The 21610-nt window shown below is 42.4% G+C and overlaps 1 protein-coding gene across 18 annotated transcripts in view; it reads right to left on the reverse strand.

Moving 5' to 3' along the window:
- Window positions 1-21610, reverse strand: part of kcnma1a (potassium large conductance calcium-activated channel, subfamily M, alpha member 1a) — a 185411-nt gene that overhangs the window by 14587 nt on the left and 149214 nt on the right. For 4 of the 18 annotated variants that reach the window (XM_033613101.2, XM_033613116.2, XM_033613098.2 and 1 more), the window contains 6 exons: window positions 12992-13085; window positions 8810-8936; window positions 7073-7297; window positions 6320-6512; window positions 1494-1607; window positions 142-225 (listed from right to left, as the gene is read on the reverse strand). In XM_033613101.2, coding sequence (XP_033468992.1) covers window positions 142-225; window positions 1494-1607; window positions 6320-6512; window positions 7073-7297; window positions 8810-8936; window positions 12992-13085 — 837 coding nt within the window. Of the gene's footprint in view, window positions 1-141; window positions 226-1493; window positions 1608-6319; window positions 6513-7072; window positions 7298-8809; window positions 8937-12991; window positions 13086-15007; window positions 15362-17019; window positions 17101-21349; window positions 21524-21610 lie in introns of all 18 variants that reach the window. The other 14 variants (XM_033613123.2, XM_033613113.2, XM_033613119.2 and 11 more) reach the window with 6 other exon arrangements.

Consider the following 21610-nt stretch of genomic DNA (forward strand, 5'->3'; position numbering starts at 1 on the left):
AAGAATAAAAATGTGTTCAAAGTGAAGCCATGGGAGCAGCGAGGGCCTTGACTGCAGCCAGATAAATCAAGACAAGCTGATGAGGAGCAGAGCGGCGGAGCGAGGGAACGAACGGCAGCAGAGGACAAAGGCTCGGCTTACCCAGCTCTGTTATCATTTGTATGTTGGTTCCACTTTTTTTTTCCTGACTGAGTGAAACCAATGGCAGTAGTTTGCCAGGTTTAGCTAATGGTGATGAGACAGTGCAGGGTAGGGGAGAAATAATGTTGTTATTGAAACAGTTTCAAAGACTGCAATAAAGGCATTCCGCTCTACTCCTGTCAACTCTGGGATTTACTCATGGTTGTCCGGTATCTACGAGTAAAGCACCCCGGATTAGAGTGCACAGTAGTTATAAAGCCAGCGCTGTCACACTGCTATACCACTACCAACAACAATAAACTACTTCACAGTGAGACAGTGAAAGGGATAAACATGGTCTTATCCATAAGCACACCTACTTTACACGCCACGCAAGCAAAATTGATCATGCAACTCAAATGAGGTGTGTTTTCACATTCCAACTAGACTTTAATCTGCTCCTGGCGCTGCAAACTGAACATATGACAATGTAATTACAGTATATGGTTCCAGTGAGACATGCAGCCACTCTCTGTTCTGCACGCTGGAGCTTCTAGCGTCTGAGTCCAGGACAGAAACCAATGACTCCAACATGGATAGCATCTAGTTTTGATGATTACGTATGCGGTCAGCAGTCTAATGGGAGAGCCTCTCTGCAGGTAATGGCTGGCCCGGTTACAAGTAACATTAGGTAGCTCCTTTCTCTTTCTGGCCTTTTCTTAGCTGGCCTCATGCTCCATTGCTCCCTAATTGGGTCAGGGGAGACAGAGTAGCCAGTCTCTGGTGCTTTAGAAGGCCCCTCGGAGATCTGAAAGTTTCATGAGTCCCCACCACCAGTGGGAATACAGCCACTGCCATTGTTATTAATAAATGGACCCATTTTGCAACCAAGGCAGTTTTTCCCCTCTACCTTTTCACTCTCCTCCGCTCTCACCCTCTCCATCAGGCTGAGTTTCTCTTGTGCATTAGTGGACAAATTGCAGGAGATGTAGCTATAGTCCTCAAAATGCCTGTCTGACATTCTCAAGTTACAGTTGTCCACATTGTCCTCGGGGCAGAGATTTTTTCCAGTCCTTGCAGCTAACATTATCACCACTTGACAAAAGCTAGCCAGATCCAATAATTTACATACCAATATGAACTTGAGTTGGGCAAAGCTACCAGCACCATGAAAGTGAACAAAAATTCCACAACACGCATTCCTCAAGTCCATTTGACCTTGAATGAGTTGGAACTTTTGGCAGCAGCATGACGTTCAAGTCTGGGATTATTGGCTCTATGTGTCTATGTTCGCAAATGAGCAATGAGTTGATCTGAGGTTATTGGATATGGCATGCAGTGTTTGCATTTCAAGTGGGTGTGAACAGCTTTACCGAGTTCTGTGATGATGGGGATGTTGGATCCGGTGGTGACAGAAGCCTGACGCACAAAGCCATGTACTGGACTGCTGTCTGGAGATGACCTGTCCATTCCAGGAGGCGTGAAACCTGAAACCACAGACAGAGTGATATACTGTACCTCAGCAAGTAGCACAACAAGGCGGCATTAAAGGGACAGTTCACCCCCAAATCCAAAATACATATTTGTCCTCTTACTTGTAGTGCTATTTATCAGTCTAGATTGTTTTAGCATGAGTTGCCAAGTTCTACTGTTATTGGCTGTAGAAGTGTCTACCTCCTCTGGAATATAATGGAACTAGATGGCACTCGGCTTGTTGTGCTCAAAATAATACAATTTAAACACTCAACAGCAATGTCTCTCTCCAGAAATCAAGTCCCAGTTACTTAAAATAACCCACAGACTTTGTTGTGAGCAGATTCAAACTACCAAACTACACCCGCCAACCGTATCACATTGCAGAAGGAAGCCCCATGGACAAGACACTCGTGTTTGACAGCCCAACATTACTGACGTCCCCCTCAGCTGAGGTGTAAGCTAACATTAGCTAACTCAGTGGTGCTTGGTGAGCTAGCAAAAGATGTGTGCCTCCCTCTGCGCGATAATACGGTTAGCGGGTGTAGCTCATTAAAAAGAAAGTAGTTCCTACATAAAACTACTCACAACAAGGTCTGTGGATTATCTTGAGTAACTGCATCATGATTTCTGGAAAGAGACGTTGCTGTTGAGATTTTCCAACTGCACGTTTTTGGCGCTTTGAGCACCACAAGACTTTCATCTAGTTCTGTTTTATTTAAGAGAAGGCAGACATCTCTATGGCTGATATCTCCAAACCTCAAAAATTCACATCACAACAACACAAGACTGATGATTAGCACAAGAGTTAAGAGGAAAAATATGTATTTTTGATTTTGGGTTGGACTTTTCCTTTAAGAGATCTCCTCGATCCCCAAAAGGCAGAGAGCAGTAACAACAGAAGCTGTCAAGGTGAGGAAAAAAGGGTTAAAAGATTGAGATAAACTGCACAACAAAAAAAAGTTGGTAATTCCTTCCTTTGCCTTTTCAGACTGATTAATTTACCCCAAAATTAATTTCCGTAGATCCTACATTATATGTAAAAACACAGTTACTGCACTGTGACTTCAGAGAAAGTGACAGTTACTACCTAAAAAATGTGCTCTTTCAGCTTTCCTGTCAAAGTGACTTTTTTGTTTCCACAAAAAAAAAAAACTTTAATTTTCATTATTTAAGTTAATAGTATTTAAATATATCTTTTTATTGCTGTGTTTCTGTTTGTCCTTCTAAAATATTAGTGTTGAAATCAATAAGATGAATTAATTTACAATTAATCTAATTATTCCCAATCAAATAAAAAGCTAAAAATGGCAGTTACTGAGGTTGTGCTGAGCTAGTTAGCTTTAGCATATTGTTTTTTCCTCCATCATGACTGCATTTAGTAGCTATTGTGTCATTTAGTTGCGACTGAATTACTTATATGAAACTTCATGAAAATGAATATTTGTCAAGATAATAGCAGGTGGGAAATCTAGCAATATTCCTTATATTTAGGTAAGGGTAGCTGTGGTTATCACATAAGCTAGCTTTAACTTGATATCATAAGACAGAATAGCGCTTTTGTTGTTTGGCGTTGCCTTCTGCAACTCTGATATGCTGTTTCTCAGAAATTGGCATGGCAGAATATTTAGTAAAACCGATGGGAAAAAAAATCTTATTTTGGTCTTTAATCTTTTTTTAATGTTTTTAAATTACTATGTTTTTGTGAGGCAGTACAGTATATTGTGTTTTTTGTTCTAGGTAAAGAAAAATACAGCCCATGCAAAAACCTGCATGTCTCAAAGGGCTGACCTGCAGAAGTATCACAAACACGAGGATGTGACCTGGAATTCTGTATCAATACCATTATACATAGTGCATGTCAGCTCACTCAGCATAAAGTTGTTCATGAGTGCTTCCTGTGTCATTCAATCGTGTGGACTGACAGAAAAAAAGGAAGAAGAAGGAGAAGGCTAAGTGAACGAGGCACCTGCCTAAAACTGCGATCCGGAACTGGTGCTTTTAAGGGTCAGCTGAGACATATTTAGCATTCACATACCTCCATCAACGGGCAGACATAAATTTTATATGTTGTTCATTTTGTTACAATAAAATTGGTGAAGTGGATCCGGAAAACCTTTTATCAGAGATGGCGTGGCGCAGGACCGTGAAATACAAGTGCAAGTGACAGGAGTATGAATTCACATGACTTCACATTTTTGCATTTCCTCAAAGTGACAAGTAAACACCTTAAATCTGTAATGCTATATGCATAATGCATCAACTGTGTTTTGACATCCATCATTTAGTGCTGACTATTGCAAAATGCCAGCAAATAGTGCCACCACCAAGGAAACATAATGCAGGGAATATATTCAGGTCACAAAGTTTTAAAAGGATTGCAAATTCTCTACGTATGTGAGAGTGTGTGTGCTTTCCCTGTCAAGAAACTCAATGAGCTGCTTACATTACAAAAGAGATCTTCTAGCCCTTTGCAACGGAAAAAGACACCAAATAGTTTAGTACACGGGGGGAAGCACACACTGAACTGAAGCATGGGTAATCATAACTCTTGTTATACCAATTATTGAACTTGGAAATAGCAGAGGTTTGACACCGCGAGTCAACCAGGGAGCACGAGCTCAGACAGTGCAAACATCATTTTGTCGATGTCCATAAAGGATGACGTTTACTCCGCTGGAGAGTGACAGCAACTTTTTTTGGATACGGCCTTTAAAACAGTGCTCTTATTGTATCATAGTGAACATGAAGACAGTGCGGAGCTGTAGAGGAGCCGCTTCCGTTTTGCGCAGTGTGTACAGCAGAAAGTGAGCGAAACACAAGGCCTGCTGCTGAGCGGCTTTCAAAACCTGTTAGGTTACAAACAGCTCAAGAGTTGCAATGTGAGCTGGTGAGCTCCAAACAGAGAGCTGTATGTCTTCGTAAGATGGAGCAAGAGTACTGCAAAAACCAGAGGAGCTAAAATGTGTTCACAGTAATCTTCTAAAAATAAATGTATGTCTGTGACAAATAAAATATTCCTGTATCTCTTCATGTAATTAAACCTTGAGACCTTGGGCAAAAAAATCTGACTACTGTGCTTCTCTAATCTTCTTAATTAAGGAAATATTGAATGTTTTTTTTTAAATTGTCTTTCATAACTGGTATATACTGGTAATGTTAAATTTACGCAATTAACACATATTTTCCAAAAGCAGAGAAGCCAGAGTTTAAACACTACCCTGATCACACACACACACACACACACACACACACACACTCCTCTTCTGGCTGACTGTGGGGCTGAAACCGCGTCTGTTCTGCTACAATGTACAATAGACAAGTGAGATCTGGGTTACATACCCCCTTATCCCTGTAGCCCCCCGGGCACAGCTGTGCTCTGTGGTTGACTACATGCTACAGAAGCCGTGAGAAGCTCTCCCCCAGGAAAGCGCATGTTTACTTATTCATTTGCACCTTCTTGTTTTAAATTCCACAGACAGTGTCTGAATGGGAGCATCGCTAGGAGGAAGGAATCCCCAAAGCAATACCTATGATACAATAGCGGTGTCTGGGAATGTGCGCGTGTTTCCTTGTGTATGCATGATTGCACGTCACTGTGGTGTGTGTGTTTTCTAAAGTGAAGTATTTATCACTGAAATGGGTGGTTGATGTAAGACCCAATTATTGATGACAATAGGCTCCATCCATCGACCCTGGGAGAGGATAGAGGCTAGTGGGCTTCTATATTGAGGTGGCTTTCCGTGAATACTGCTCCCCAGAGCGGCGTGCTCTAAGATTTACCCCTGCTTATTGTTCCTCGGTGGCACCGCTATCGACAGCACATCACTCACTCAAGGCTGGAGAAATAACAGCATTGGCATTCTCCTAAAACATGTGGAAGTGCTCTGCACTAAAAAATAATGGCCTCTTGGACCTTCAACTTTGATTTGTATTTACAACAGTCAGTGTGGTGGCACTAAATAGTACTGAGCTCAAGGCATGTCATGCCTTTCGGGCTAATCATAAACTGAGAAATACCTGTTTGTGGATGTGTGTGGATAGATTGCATTGGCAAAAATGTGTGTGTGTGTGTGTGTGTGTGTGTTATGTGTGCAAACACGCACGCATTCCAACACGAAGGTACGTGCGTGCATGTGTCGCTGTTTTGTTGTGACTAATGAGGAGCAGCTGAATTGGCCTGCCTGGTGATTTGTACTAGCTGCTTAATGATGATGAGGCCTGATGGGATGCCAGGTTCGTGTGTTTGTCTGCAAACATCAACAATCTGTTCCAGACGATCTGCCAGACACCAGATCAGGGGGAACAACATCAAATGACACAGTCATGTTGATTACATCATTAAAAAGTATTATCAAGGAGGTTTAGCAGCATGTAATTACCAGGGACAAGACTGAAATCATCAGAAAATTACGTGTAACAAACACTCTTCAAAGGCTTGATGAAGCAATCAACACAATGTTTTGTGTGCGCGCTTCTTCAGGAGTACAATAAAGTCAGTTTATACATGCCACTTACCACATACTTACAGAGTATTTCAATTAGGAGCACTTAGCAGACTCTGTGCTTGACAGACTACATCCATCCCTCCTGTGTGGCCTTCTCATTTCCCCCCCAATCTTTTCCTCCCTTCTTTTTCCCATCTTTGACTACAGCCTTTCCTCCCTGCCACAACCTGTCCCCTTTGGGCAGCAGTGCACATGGAGTGTAATAGGACGCTCCTTACCTTGGGAATTAGCCTGTAAGACCCCGATGCTGTCATCAAACTGCATAGATTTGATGTTGAGTGATGCCAAGATGCATTCCTTATCCTGTAGCGAGGCATCTTCGATATTGTTCTGATTGGCTGACAGTATTACGCACATGTCGCAGAGGTTGATGTTGACAGCCCTTAAATCTGCCCGACTTAATGGCGTACCCTTCAGGGTGAGAGGAACAGAGAGAAAGAGCAAGACAGAGAGGGAGAAAGCAAAACGCAGAGCACAGACAGACATAGGGGAGAGAAAAACAAATTTAAGAAGTGAGCGGAGTGGAGCTTTGGGAAATTAGTTAACAAGTATTCTTGTTTTGAGGCGATGACATTCCACTGATCTAACTGGGCACTGGAGAATCAGAGACATGGACTAATCTAAAGGCTAGCCTGCGCTGAGGGCTGTGTTTGGGATTCTCCTCTGATCATCAGTCAAGCCAGGCCTAACAAGCTCTAAGGCAGCAATGCACGCCATCTGTGATGGGCACTGCAGCTGCAACACACATAAACTCCATTTTGGATGTGCAGGATGTGTCACTGCTCTGGATGAGCGGGGCTGACTACGCTCTCATGGAGTGATCATTCAATTGAGTAATGTGTGATCAAATCAAACTGACAATCCCTCTCAGGATTTCAATGTGCATCTAACTCAAAATGTCAATGCCTTGTTAGTTGAAAAGAGATTCTGGTTTAAATGCATCTCCCACGGCAGCGGACTGGTACACTCACCGGTAAGATGGAGACCTTGGGGAAGTTGTGTAGAGTCTCCCACTCTCTTCGCAGGTAGTCCAGCGAGCCCACAAACACTATAGGCTTTAGCTCGTGGTAATGGAAGTTGCTGGCTCTTAAAGGCATCACCAAGTTTCGCAGCCCCACTAAAGCGGACGTGACATCCCCAAATATACAGACCACCACATGGCCGCTCAGTACTGTCATGGAGGCTTCACTCCGGGTCTGCAGGGAACAGAGGGACACAGGGGAGGGGGAGAAGAGCAAAGAGAGGGATGAGGAGGAGTGCAGACAGAGAGGAGAGGAAAGAAATACACAGAGACAAACACAGAGAAAGAAATGAGTGCTGTTAACAAAAAGCCGGTTAATGTGCATGAAGTCACACTCTTGGTTTTAAGCATGTTTAAACGTCTCTTATAAACTGTTATAAACCCAAATTAAATAGTTTGTTAACCAAATATTTAGCTGAATCTTATATTTGATCCATAATAAATACCCTACTATTTACACATATACAAAATTTTGGTTAACCACTATTCTGTTTATAAGCAGTTTATTGGATAATCCGAAATAGGAAGTTTACAGAACAGAAACACAACATGTGGCCTTTTTTTCAAAGGGCAGCTGATTCAACCACGCTGAAAAATGCAGTTTGTAAGATTTTAGGCACATACAGTATGTATGACTAGGACCCTGTCATAAATCAGAGAGGTATAAATAAACAAAGCTCCTCTATTGTGTGACGTTTGCGTTGAAAAAAGAACGATGCAGTGCCCTGCTTTCAAGATCTGACGCCTGTCGCAGCGGCTTGATGTGCATTCGATCACGAGTTTGAGTGTATGTTAAGTAAACTAAACGCTACTATGATCCCAGTTGGTTTGAAACTAAAAGTGTATCTTTGTTTATTGGAGACATGAAGTAAAATGAAGAGCATCGCTGCTGTAAATGTCTGGATACTCTCAGGGGCGTAGCACCAAATTCTGGGCCCTGTGCATGAGCAATCGCTGCTGCACAAGATAAATCTAAGTGCAAGGCCAGACTAAACCATTTTGCACCTTTTCCAAGGGGTGAGACAGCCTCAGAGAGCTTCCACTATTTTTTTTAAATGCAAAATTCAGCCTGTCAACTGATTTATTCAGCCAATTTTAATCAACATATGACACTTATTACTTAGAAATAAAGATTTGAAAGCAAAACCAGACTTTTCATTAGTCTTTTAAAGGGACCCCCTCCCATTGGGGCCCTCTCCCCCGACTGCAACGCCCCTGTCTGCCCTGTTTGGTGGATTAAGCATCTGCCTAGAACATTTTTTGCCAACCCAACCCTTGCAGGAACATCCTTCCCCCCTCCCTTAAACCAATTAAAGCAACAAATATGCTTTGCACCTTGTATTTTACGTTTGGCTTAGACGGGGTTAACGCTGCCCAGACAAACTGTGCACTAGCATAAATGCTTACAAACTGCTGTGTTAAAACATTGGAGCAAACCCATGCGTGGAGTGCTGAAATGCTGTTCACAGATCCTTGGTGGATACATATAAAAAAAAAAAAAAACAACAAACTCACCTTGAAACAACAGAGAGGCAGTGAGAGAAATTTCAATACATATTAGTATGTGATTGTGTTACTACAATATTGAGGGGAAACTTTGGCCTCTGACCATACTTACTTTAACTTTTTTTATTTTATATTCTGATATATGTTAGAGGTTTTGCAGGTGCATTGTTGTTTCACTCACCAGGATGACTTTCTCGATGTCCTTTGATGGGCACCAGTGAAACATCCCTGTCGAGTCATACCTCTTCACGTTCATGTCCATGCTCTCGATTTGTTCATTTCCAGGAATTAGAAGGGGGTCGTGTCGACTGAGAAAACAGAGCAATTTATTTATGTTGGACCATTTTGTGAAATGACTGCAGCCTTGTGGATGAAGTGGTTACATGAAAGAGGCTGCAGACCACCTGGGTTTCTTGAGACTGACACTGTTCACACAACTTATCAAAAGTCCATCACATTCTCAGAGTGTTCGACTTTCTACTGCATACTGTAGACCCCATAGCTACCATATCATTCCTCCATCCCTTCTTGTCCTTGATGTCAAGTCATCAGAAAACTCAAAGACCCTGGCACTTGCAGTGGTGCAGAGAACAGCAAGACTTGAGTGCTACTGACTGAATGGCATGACAACACAAGGCCAATTACCAGCTTTTACCCTCTCTTCCAGCTCCTGACGCCATGCGGCGCAAATAGTAAAAGCTCCGACAGGCTCACACTTTAAATATTTCAGGAATTTGCCCAATCACATTTTGCTTTCCCAACTGATGGCCATTAATGTTTCAACAGCATGTCACAACCAAACAGGCTAATCCACAGCAGTGGGCTGCTGAGTTTTATCCGGTGTAACACTGACCATGAAAGGGCTCCTGTCAGTCCTGTTATCCCGCCTTCCTTGTTCTTGCATTTATCCTACAAGACGTGTTCTCACAGTTCCTTTAGAGGCAATCCAGAAAATTTCATCCAAAACACTGAGTCAGGGTAAACAGCAGAAATTTAGTGCTGCTCCTCAATAAACACTGCTTGTTTAACAGCGATGCAAATGTAATTTATTTACAGTTCAACCCAAATAATGAAATCACCGCTTAAAAAAGCACTATACAGACTCCCAAAACAGGGAACTGCAGAGAGACAGACATTTGAGTAATATGGGAGAAAACATCTCAAGAATTTGACATACATCTCTCTCAGTATCACTCTCTCTATCCTCTATCAACACTGTCATTCACTGACAAGGCTTTGATGTTGCCTCTTCCTTCAGCCTGCATTTGGGTTGCATGCCAACGCAGGAAAAGTAAGAGCAGAAAAAAAAAAAGCTGTCAATTAGCCACCCTCTCTCTCCACCTCTCTTCCCTCTATCAGTTAGTGCAGGTGATAATAACACTGACAGCATTTAGTGTTTTTACACTCAGCCTGAATCTTTCATCCAGAGCCGCGTGTTGCGCCAATCAACTCCACAGAGCCCCCGTCACTTCAATCTGCTCAGCTCTGCTCGCCTCCACACAGGGGCTGACTGGCGCATGCAGGCGGGCTGCCGCTCCAGCTCTCTCTGCCAAGACAGCTATCTTTCACAGAGCTGTCAGCGGTGTGACTGGCAGCCTGTCACAGGCTCCACACACCTCCTTCTCCCTCTGCCTTCTCCCTGCCTCGGGTTGAACCTACCACAAGACTCGGGGAGAGCAGACATGACGTCTGTGCCACAGTGCCACGCCCAAGGGATATCAGCTGCAGATGATGCCGTGACATCTTTCCGCAATTGGATGCATGTTGTCAGTCATGACCCGTCAAAAAGGGTTTGTGGGGATGGTGTTAATGCCATGGTGGCGATGCGGCTTGTTAGCACGGTGACACGTCAGATTGGCAACTTGGAAATTAATAACACAGACACGCTGGGGATAGGTCAGCCAGGATGCTAAGCGTGATTAAATGTCAGTGTTAAAAAAAACACATATTAATTACTAAATACATTTAAAGAATATGTTATTTCTACCTCTTAATTTGTATTAATTATTTGGAAAGTATGTCCTTTATTGGAAGTTTCCCCTCCAGAAATAAATGTACAAAATGTCAAAACTGAATAAATTCGCAGTTCAGAATGCAAAGCAAACATTTTCCCCGGGTGAGATACAGTATGCACTTTTATATAGGACAAATATTTCCCTTACAGCATGTCTCACACCAGTGTCTCACCCTCTGTTCTTTCTTCCTCCCTCCCTCAGTATATATTTCAAACAGAGTTGAGTTATTCCAGTGTATCACTCTGCAGTCACAAGCTGGGGATGGGCGTGCTCCCCCAATCCCTCTCTGCCAGACTACGAAGGCAGCCTCTTGCTTTGAAAATTTTCCCCATCATGCAAACTGACAAAGGCATGCTTTTCAAAAGCCCACAGCCAATCTGTTGATCATTATTTATTTACAAAGGCCTTCAGGCTGCAAGTCCTGTAAAAACCATACTTGATACGTATGCTCGCTCTCTTGCTAGCTCTCTACTGTGTTCTCCCCCTCCTTGCTTGTAGAATAAAGTATCCCTAAGGCTACCTCAAACAATCACTTTTCATTGTGCATAAAATCCACCTTGTAAAGCACAACTGTTTAATATATATGGTGTTATATGTTGACGGGGGCAGCCGTGAAGGGGGGCTGTGGACTGTGATGGGTAATTTGATGTTTTGCTGAGGGCTAAGACTGGGAAAAAAAATCTACACCTATAACAGAGGACCTGTCATCCCAGTACCCAAGAGCCAGCAGAATACAGAAGCACCCCTAAAGCAGAGAAAACTTTGACACCGCTTTGAAGCGTTTTCAAAACTGAGTAAATAACTCGCAAGAATTATTATCACTGTGAGATCAAAGCAAAGATGCATATATTACATGGCAAACAGGGACCATCTCCTAAGCAGAAAAGGAAGAGAAGAAAAGGTTTTGTGCTTTAAGTTAGGCAAACTAAACAGCCTTTTAAAACAAGCAGTTAGCTGGAAATGTGCCAATGTCTAGTTGTTTTTGTAGCAGTTTTCTCCCTCTGAGCAAGGGCATCCAAAAATGATGCTCTGTTGCAAACTCGACTGAAGGGTATGACTCTGTGTTGGGCTAATGGTTCGGCAAGTGTGAAGGCTTATTAAATGCTTGTTTTGTGGAGAACTGAGGGGGAGGCCGACAAGTATACTGGACAAAATCACATAGGCATGTCAGTGCAGTAGGAGGAACTCTGCCTAAGGGAAGCTAGCAGGACCAACATACAAAGAACTCCACTAGAATGTAAGGAAAATACAAAACAGTGCAATAATGACCAAAAACAACATGTGAAAAAAGATCAAAAAGTACAAAACTAGTTTATATTTGTTTGCTTTTTGGCAGGAATTAAACTATTTCTATGTAACGGCATTTTTGCTTTAAGGAATTTCATTAAAAAAACATGATTTGGAGTTATTTATTTTCTATTCAGATGCAGGAGTTGCTACTGCAGTGCAGCTTCACTGCGTAAATACTAACGGTGACAAGTGTGTGTGACAAAAAACACACAGTCCTCTCTTAAGATTTTCCCATTGTAAAGTCATAGAGATGACAACCGTAACACTTACTCTCATTAAGAGCAGGCCAGCGTAGCTATGAGTGTTCCTGTCCTGTTAGATCTTCCCCACCATGCCTTTATCCTGCCGTTCCAATCCGCACAGCTCGGCCTCCCTGTATTTTCCACGCTGTCGTGTTGCTAACCCCGCCTCGCAGCCGGAGGAGCACACAAACCTACCCCCTTTTATCCTTCAAAATCAATTAACAGCAATTTAATTCCACGGGACAGGATAAAAGGAAGGTAATATTTGAATTCATATTTGATTGTGATGATACATCTCACATATGGCCTTAAGTACCAGAAACAGTACTCACAGGGGTTCCCACAATAGAGGAGTAGCCTGAGGGCAAAGTAACCATGCAGGTCCCTCTGATTGGTTGCCGGTGTCATTAGTGCCAGCATTGTTTAAGGAGCACATGTGGACCAGACCGGAGGAGGTGACAGCTGGGACTTTAAAGCCAGAGGAGTTTTCAAACGGCTCCTCACAGCCGCTTTTCATGACAGAAATATTATTTCAGCTCTGTCATTAACAGCTGACAGCATGCCATCCTAAACAGCCAGAGCCTAACAGGGCACTTCTCCTCTCTCTTTCTCTCACAGAGTTTCTTACCTCCTTCTTCTGCCACCCCTAATTTGCCCCCTCCCATCCATCCAAACTCCCACCATCTCACCATCAGCAGCATCCGCCTCTGAAGTATCTCTCACACGCATCCCTCCATCCCTTCCTCCCTCTCTCTGACTTCCTCTCACTCCCCCCATTTGAAGTGCTGGAAGGAGAATAAAATCAGCGTCTCTTACCTCATCATTTTGGGCGAGCAGTTGGGTGAGTTTCGCATCCCTCCGTTGCGCTGCTTTTTTTTGGGCGAGAGAGTTGACGGATGCTCATCTTCGACTGCAAACACATGCACAGAGTGTCAGAATAGAGACAGAGTGTTGGGAAAGTGTGCTGGACCTGACATGAAAACAAAAAAAAAATAGCCAACAATAAATCAATCATTGCAAACCAAAAAAACCAAAAAACAACTGAACAGAAGTAAAAAGGAAAATTATTAATTCAGCGTCAAATTGAGAAAATATAGACGAAGCATTAGTAACGCACAATGATAAATCTGAGAAAGGCAGGAGAAAAACCACGGAGAAAAAACAACTTTACGACCTGAAAATGTTACGGAAGGCTCACATCCCAAAACCCCCATATTTTGGCTCTCCTAAGGTGCACTTTTACAGGGCCTTCGGTAATACTCTACTGCGTCTGTTCAGTACACCCGCTAGAATGTGCAGATGGTTGGACCTCTAGCAGTCTGCATCAGAGTGACCATGCTTACCTACGCCATTAATTGCCATGTGATGGTACAGACTGTCATTGTCAGTGGGGCATGGGCAAAAGCAATGACAATGAGATAAATAAAGGTTATGGAGATGGATCTGGAGTGGGTAGTTTATTGATTTTTCTTTTAACAAAACCATCTGAACCCCACCCCATTATTCCACTTCTATCTAATGTTTCTCTTCTACAGGTCTACCTCCATGCCAAGACTCAAGACAAATCACTAAGGACAGGGCACGCTAACAGGGTATGAATTAGTGGACTATGAATAGCAGCTAATAAATACACATCATCCTCCAGTAGAAGAAGGTCAGGACTAGTCTTAAAAGTTCAACGAAAAACTTAATTATGTAAGATTTAATAGTCCATATTTGACGTTTTGGTGTTGAGCGTTTGCAGGACGCTGAGCCATAGCCACAGTGTTTTGTTTCAAGATTATTTTTGATCAGATTCAAGTTCAGCTTCCTGTCAACTTTGCTTTGCTGTGTTGAGAAACAGGGGAAAAAAACAGCCTATTTTTCAAACTTTGCTTGAGTCCCAGTCAGACAGAGAGGACGAGAAAGAGCAGCCAGATTGAGGCCAGGCCCAGTCGTCTGAAGATTTCAGGCAAGCTAACAGTAGTCTGATCTTCACTACTGTCTGTGAGTTTCAAGAGCTTTCAGACAGGCACCCAGATACTCTTATCCACTCTGCACTCTCCCAGCGCAAATGCCAAGTGCACCGTCACTTCAAACCTGTGTTAGTCCTTTGGTTAGAAATCAATAACACAGCATGATATTAGTGCAAATCAATGTGCACGCTGCAAGCCGTGACTATTCCAAGCATGTGGAAATTCATTATTGTCTGAGCACCCGTCCCTGGCTGTCACCTAATTCTGCTAATAAAAGATAAGAAATATGACTTTGCCTTCTAATAAAATGTCATTCTCTGACATTTCCTTTATGCAATTGGGCATTCGGAATAGCTAATATCACAAGCACTTTCCACTTTACAAATAATTCTCTCTCTAATGTACTTTGAAAATACCACATCAGAAAATATGCATTCCTCGCCATATTGTTCGACAGACTCCTCCTGGTTTAAACTTAATTTATTGACAGTAAAAGCATAGCACTTCTCGTTTGCACCCACAGCAATAAAATTAAATGCTTTCCAGCCACTGGGTAATAAAAGCTTTTACAGTAAATGATTAAAACTTTCTATTTCAGCTCAGTATCCTCAGAGCTCACAACTCCTGCAGCATTTCTGAAAATAAATAGTGACTCTTTAGTGTGTCAATTCTAAATTGACATGTTTGAGCACTCCTCAGTTTGGAAGTCACCCAGTAGCAGACAGTAGCAGCCACTGTACTAGCAGGCAAATCCGTGCAAAAGCAGCAGGAGCAACAACAGCAGCCGAGTGAACCATCATGCAGCAAACAAGACAAAATGAAGGGACGGGACAGGCGGGGTTACTGACTGATGCATCCCGCTAAGGGGGCAACCTACAGTGCCTACTGTGACTGAGCAGCATGGCATTACTGGGGTGGTAGCGGTATTTCACCGGCAGACTGCGGGCCCGGTTCAGCCGACTCTCAGCCAGGGATCTGGCCGCCACGTCTCCTGGACCTGAGATACTGAGGCGCAGTTTCGAGGGGTCGGCCCCAGGCCCCGGCCCCATGGGGAGCAGGCTTCCTTTACGGTTATTAACAAGGGGGATGTTGAGTTTGCCCGGGTTGAACAGGGGCTCCTGGTTGGGGTGCAAGTTGTTGGGGAGGAATGCATTTGTGGTGATGGAGGTGGAGTTGCAGCCGGTGGTTTTAACTGATCGGTTTTGAAAAGACGGTCTAACTTCATCCATTACTGTCAAACAATGGAGAATAAAACAGTGTGAGAAAGCCTGTATTAATGCTCAGGAATTAGTTGGTAATTAAACTATGTAGGTTAAATTGTGGAATTGCTATATTTGTTTTAAATTATAGAATTAATTTATCAGAGACTTCAGGAGAAATCTCCTAAAACAAATTTCAGAATTTTACTATAGGATGTAAAGAAGAAAGATATTCACTGACTTGAAATATATACGTGAGAATTAAAAGACTGGTAATTATTAAAATCATGTATATGGATCAAACACTTATGTTTTTCTCATTTCAATTTTGATTAAACCAAAATTCATGCCATAAAGCAGGGATCATTTATCATTTCATTTCTGTAAAACTGCTGTTCAAACTCTAACATCTCTTATCTGCTTGGCACACGCCCCGACTGAAACGTTCCCAGCGACATTTACTTTGCATCTGTGACAAACATGAATTAATAAGAAGTCTCTCCGTTTTATTTCCACAGTTGCGCTACACTTTCTGAGTAGAACAAAGCAAAGACACGGCTTGGCTAAAGCCAGTCAGATACAATCAGATATTGTGTCATTTCAAGCATAATGTGTAGCGCAGTACTTTGACTTCAACAAATATAAAAGTAGAACTAATAATTTATAATATTACTAATTCAAAAACTTTGTATCATTAAACATTAAAGGATTCATTCTGGATTATAGAAATGTGGTTTGATTCCAGGGTAAAAATGCAGTCATTCTCAAACATGCTGATTTTTACTGTAACTGTTTGTCCAACCTGCTGTGTCTGATATGAGAATAAATACACTGTGCATGTAGAAACTCACGTACACCTGATGTTCACTCAGCCGCCCCACCAAACGCACACACACAACCTGACTGAGGCTGCAGAGTCAACCCGTATGTTTGCATGTATTGAAGTGGTTGTAAAGTTGAATGGGAGAGGAGGAGCCCTGTTCCTCCCTTTGGTGGAAGGGTGGTTGGTCGGTTGTTTGGAGGAGAGCGCATGCTTGGGTGGCCCCGGGCGATAAACAGACGTTTATCCCAGCCGTCAGCTGCCTCCTTGATTTACGGGGCGCCACCGATAGCTCCTGGATTCATCTGGCCCTTGTCAAACACGTGCAGCGTTAGAGAGCGCTCACCCACCCTGGCAGGTCCACTGTGCATCCTGAACAACCCAGACGGCAACTGTCCCTTCCTGAAATGCTAATCACATGACGGTACTGTCCTGCATGCAAGCCTTATCAGATCGTCGTGACCCAATGTAAACTGGATGATGAGGCAGAGGAATAACAACTACAAATGTTTACTTTTGTATGTGAGCTAAGCTGGCTTTGCCTTTACAGTGTTTGCTGCATGAGCGAGCTTTGGTATTTATCTGCATTGCAACTGCATGAAAAAGCTTTTTATGCCATGCATTGTTGTTTTTAAAATATAAAACTAAAACTGATATTATGACAGCTGGTGGTTCCTTTTAGTTCTGCTAAGAGGCAGCCACTGTTTCAAAGAGGAAACAAAAAAAAATGTCTTCAATGTAAGAACAAATGCACTGAATAAATATAAACATATAAAACGTTAGAGGTGACAAATAGCATTGCAAAACTAAACGTATTCTTAACCAGTAGAGTAAAAAAGGAATTGCATTTAACAATTATTTAAGATTTACCTAAATTGCAATCAGCTTTGAATCGAACGCCAGCCTCTTTCTGACTCCCACTGTTCCCTGGTGTTGTAGCGCCATCTGCTGCTACATGCAGCACAATACAAAAAGAATATTTTATGGAACTACATGGTATTAGCAAACACAAAATAATTTATGTCCAGTTGCTATCAATACCAGGAACCCATTACTTTAAATTCCTGTTATCATATGTTGAAATGATTTCAGTTGACAAACATTGAATTTAACACTGGTTAAACTGTGACTTTGTCTCTGTATAAGACACAAGACAATATCAGTATATTCTTAAATTAAGGGAGAACAAAGCAAATACTAAAGCAAAGCATCAGTGCTAGTTATGTTACATGACATAGTGAGGGGTCTAGAGTCTAAACACAGAGCTGGAGCAGAATGGAGAAGGACAGAGAAACACACTTACGTGATCTGACATATCCATTATACTTATATTTGGCTGAGGAGAATGCAAAGACAAGTGGCAGGTCACACAAGGGGGAGAAAGGATGTAATGAAACAGGCACATTAGGAAATAGAGACATCAACATAAGAGCGGTGGATGGAAATTAAATCAAATGTAACTATGATGAAGTGCTACCAGTGAAAGGCACGAGGGCAACCAAAAAATTAAAGGTACAAATAATTAAAATGATGGACAAAACCTTAAGGGTGATGATGGCACAAAATAGGCGGACAGGTGAATGGAAATGAACTATCCATTCTCAGAGTGAGCCATGCTTTTTAGGAAAGTGTCCTAAACCTGTAATGAGATGTAATGACAGACTAATGGCTGATTTCATAAAAACAGCTAAATTTGAGGTTACACAGTTTCAGTGGTAGATTCAACAATGTGATGCGTCTCATTTAAAAACTCATTAAATGCTTCGATGTTTTACATTTTTGACTTTAAAAGCGATGAACACTGTGAGGTCTGTAGATAGAACAAATAAAGCCACCATGGGGAACAAAGACAACTACATACATTGAGTGCATGTAGACGTCGGAAACACAGCAGACACTCGCTACTCAAAACAGCCGCGCTGACGGAGCACGAATGCAGAGAGACTTGATCTTTACATGCAGGCCACGTCTCTTGCACAAATGGAAATTTTAAAAAAAATAAAAAAATAAAGGAGTTTTGAAACATATGTTCAATGCTACACTTTTAAATCTCTTGGGTTGTTCTTTAAAATGAGTTGAACAAGGTCTCCACTTGTGCCAGAACTATTAATTATCCGGGAATTACCGTTTATGACCTTGACTGAGGAGGTACTGAAGATACTGATATAAGTACTGGTACAGTGGGCACTTGAACTGAGCTCTGAGCTGCTGACACTCTTTCCCAGAGTCTCTTCCAGCAGTAAAGGTCACAGTGAGGGCCCAGGGCTGGCCTATGACACAGATCCTCAAACAGGGACCCACAGTGGCCCTGGCATCTGTCTCTAGCAATCTGCCCGCACCGCAGAGGCGGCAGACTAACTGGCTAGCATCTGGGGCGTAGCGAGGCGGCATAGGACATAGGGTGGGGTGGGGAGGGGGGACCAAGCCTGCCTGGTGGACAGGAGCTGTCAGGGCAAGTTTGGTGACGGACCAGCAGGGCTGGGAAAATGAAAATGCAAACATAATTTCCGTGTCAGGATAGATAAGGTCCCCAGCAATGAGATGCAGATGCACACACATGCACAGACACAGAGATAGAAGTGCATGTTGTTACACACACGAGATGCGCACATGCACGCACGCACGCGCACACACACACACACACACACACACACACACACAAAAAACCCAGAAGGCCGCCGACAAGACGAAAGCATCTCCCGAGCCCCGGGTCCCCAAACCTCGTCCGTAGCCCGGCTTTATAGAAGCTTCAACTTCTCCGTTACATAAAACCTGTCACGTCTCGAGCTTTTCTCACTAAAGGAAGCTGGCTTCCTGTGATGATGGTCAGGTCACAAAGAAAGACCATGTGTTGCTGATTTACAGACCAAAAATAAATGTCTGAGTCAGCGGAACTACTCCGAATAACTTCTGGTAATATTTTAAAACTTGAATCGTTGAAGAGAAGAATCAGTACACAACTACACGAGGAAGAACTGTGCTTTGTACCCTACTCTACCTACATATAATGTGGGCTTTGAACTATATATTTAACTATTCACAAGTTGCAGAAACTGCTTGCCTTTGCCCTCTTCTGTCCAATTTTTCCATATTTTTATCTGCAGAAGTTTCCGCCCCATGACTCATCTTAGTTTCACTGCAGAACTTGTATAAGAATGATGTCTGGTGGCAAAAGACTGCATTAAATTAGTGAGCTAATTTGTCTCGAGATGGCTCCACGTGCATGAGGAGTTTATCTATTTCACCAAACCTCACATTACTCACTAAACCCCTTGAATGAGTGCATATTAAAAACGGCTATTAATTCAATATTGTATCATTAAAGCCCATAAAGCAACACAGAGGTTTATGTTTACATCACCATTAATGAGGTGTCTGTGTTGCACCATCCGAATGTGACTTGCATCAGAACACATGAAAGAGCGCTATCCTAGAAATCAATTATCCGAGTACCCGGGCTAGAAAAATCTGGTTCAGATGTACAAGAGCATGAAGTCATCGCGGATAAAGACATCTTATCCTCTCAGTCTGGTGGAGGAAAGAAAAAAAAAGAGGGGAAATGGGGAGAGGAAATCCAACAATCCCTGACTGACAAAGCCCAATGCACTCCTTTACTAAACTCACTTTGTTCAGACAAAGTCAGAGTTGAAAAGGGAAAGAAATCCAAGACAGAGGAGGCTTTCCTGAAATCCTACAGGGGGTTGAGGGAGAAGTGAGATCAGTAACCATGTAATGGCCAGTAATTGGTACCGAGGGATATCAGCGCAGGCCGAACTACAAGAGGCCAAGCCAAACCCATCATGGCATGTTTGACACTAATCTAGGCTGAGTCGGCAGACGGTGGGAGAATGTTGAGAAGGAAATCAGATCTGTATGTCTGAACCCAAGGCTTTGATAGCCAGGCCTACTGCTGCCATGTGTAATTGACAGACAATTTAGTATTTCCCATCCACTCAAAGGGAAATCGAAAGAAGGGGGATCTTCCAGGAGCTTTCGTCTCCCTACCTGTTCATTATCAAGCCAACTATCACTGTTTTGAGCTCTCATTTTGTGTCTCCTTTTAGCTTATCTGTTTTCTTGCACTCTTTTCCACCATACCAAACCTCTTTCTCCCCCTATTGTATTTTTCTTCTCCCTCCTCCCAGTGTATGTGAATGAATGCTAAAGACTGCAGGAGAGATACACTACTTACGACTATTTCAAATATATTATAATGTAAAATGTACAATCTTTCTTTCAAAAAAAAAAAAAAAGCCCAAAAAACAGTGTTAATTGTGGGCAAAACTATCTGTTTTCTTCTTGCTCTTGTTCTTCTCTAATTGCCGAAAAGAGTAAAAGGGCATTTCATTTGCTTGAGATATTATTAGTTACTTCCTGAACCGGTGTCACCGATAAAAATGTGTTTTAATATCTGGGCACTGCTCCTCATTTATAAGGCTCGACAAGCCTCTTAGAAATTTTCAAAACACAGTTACAGATGTGATTTTTCTCTTATCTTCCAGCATTAAAGTGAAAAACTCTGCACAGTCGCTCGGTGAGGTCGAGTCAAAGGTAAAAGGAAAAAAAGTGAAACAGAGGCAAAGCTGCTTTAACTGAAAAGCGTACAAACTAAAAAACAGTGTTAACTCAGAGGTTTGTAAGATATAAGACAGTAACTTAACAGACATTATCATTAAATTGCAGGATAAAACCTTGAATAAAATAATATACTTTCCATTTTTGTGTACATAACAGACATCTTACCTTAAAACAGTTCAAAACACATTAAAATCCAATAGTGATATTATCACACAACTGCATGACTGATGCAGCATGCGGTAGCCACATGTCTAACACCTACAGTACTGTACAGTACAGCAGCACCACAGAGCCACACCACCACTTACCCACCACACATAATACACTCATGACACAAAACGAATAGTGTCACATGAAAATGATGAACAACTGAAAAAACACTGATGAATTTCAACTATAAATAAGAGAAAATGAAAAGATTCAGAGTTAAACTTTAAAAGATATTCATAAACAAAATGAGTAAATAAATTCAAGTACGCCACAGCTACACAAACTATGGTTAACTGATCACACCACGTAGACGACATCACAGACACACACGTACGGTACCTCTGCATGGTACAATACACACGGAGCACACACCACAGACATGTAACAGCATGTGTTGGGCGGTGTAACTTACAGGCACGTAAAGTGGTTGCGCAATCATGAACAGAGACAGAGGAAAGTGGGTAGGCCCTCTGAAGGGTGTCCATGTTACTATGTACACTGCCTGACATGCAAGAGCAGTCTTGCTCTGAACGGCCGCAATCAAAACAACATGCCAGTTTCATTCGTTTGTAGACGGACATCTTGGCTACAGTCATGTTTTGGGATGAGAGGAGAGGAAAAGCAGCAGGTTAATGGCAAAAGGAGAAATTTTCATCCAGGGGAAGTCGGAAGG

This window comes from Epinephelus lanceolatus, chromosome 17, assembly GCF_041903045.1.
Source record: "Epinephelus lanceolatus isolate andai-2023 chromosome 17, ASM4190304v1, whole genome shotgun sequence".
Taxonomy (NCBI): Eukaryota; Metazoa; Chordata; class Actinopteri; order Perciformes; family Serranidae; genus Epinephelus; species Epinephelus lanceolatus.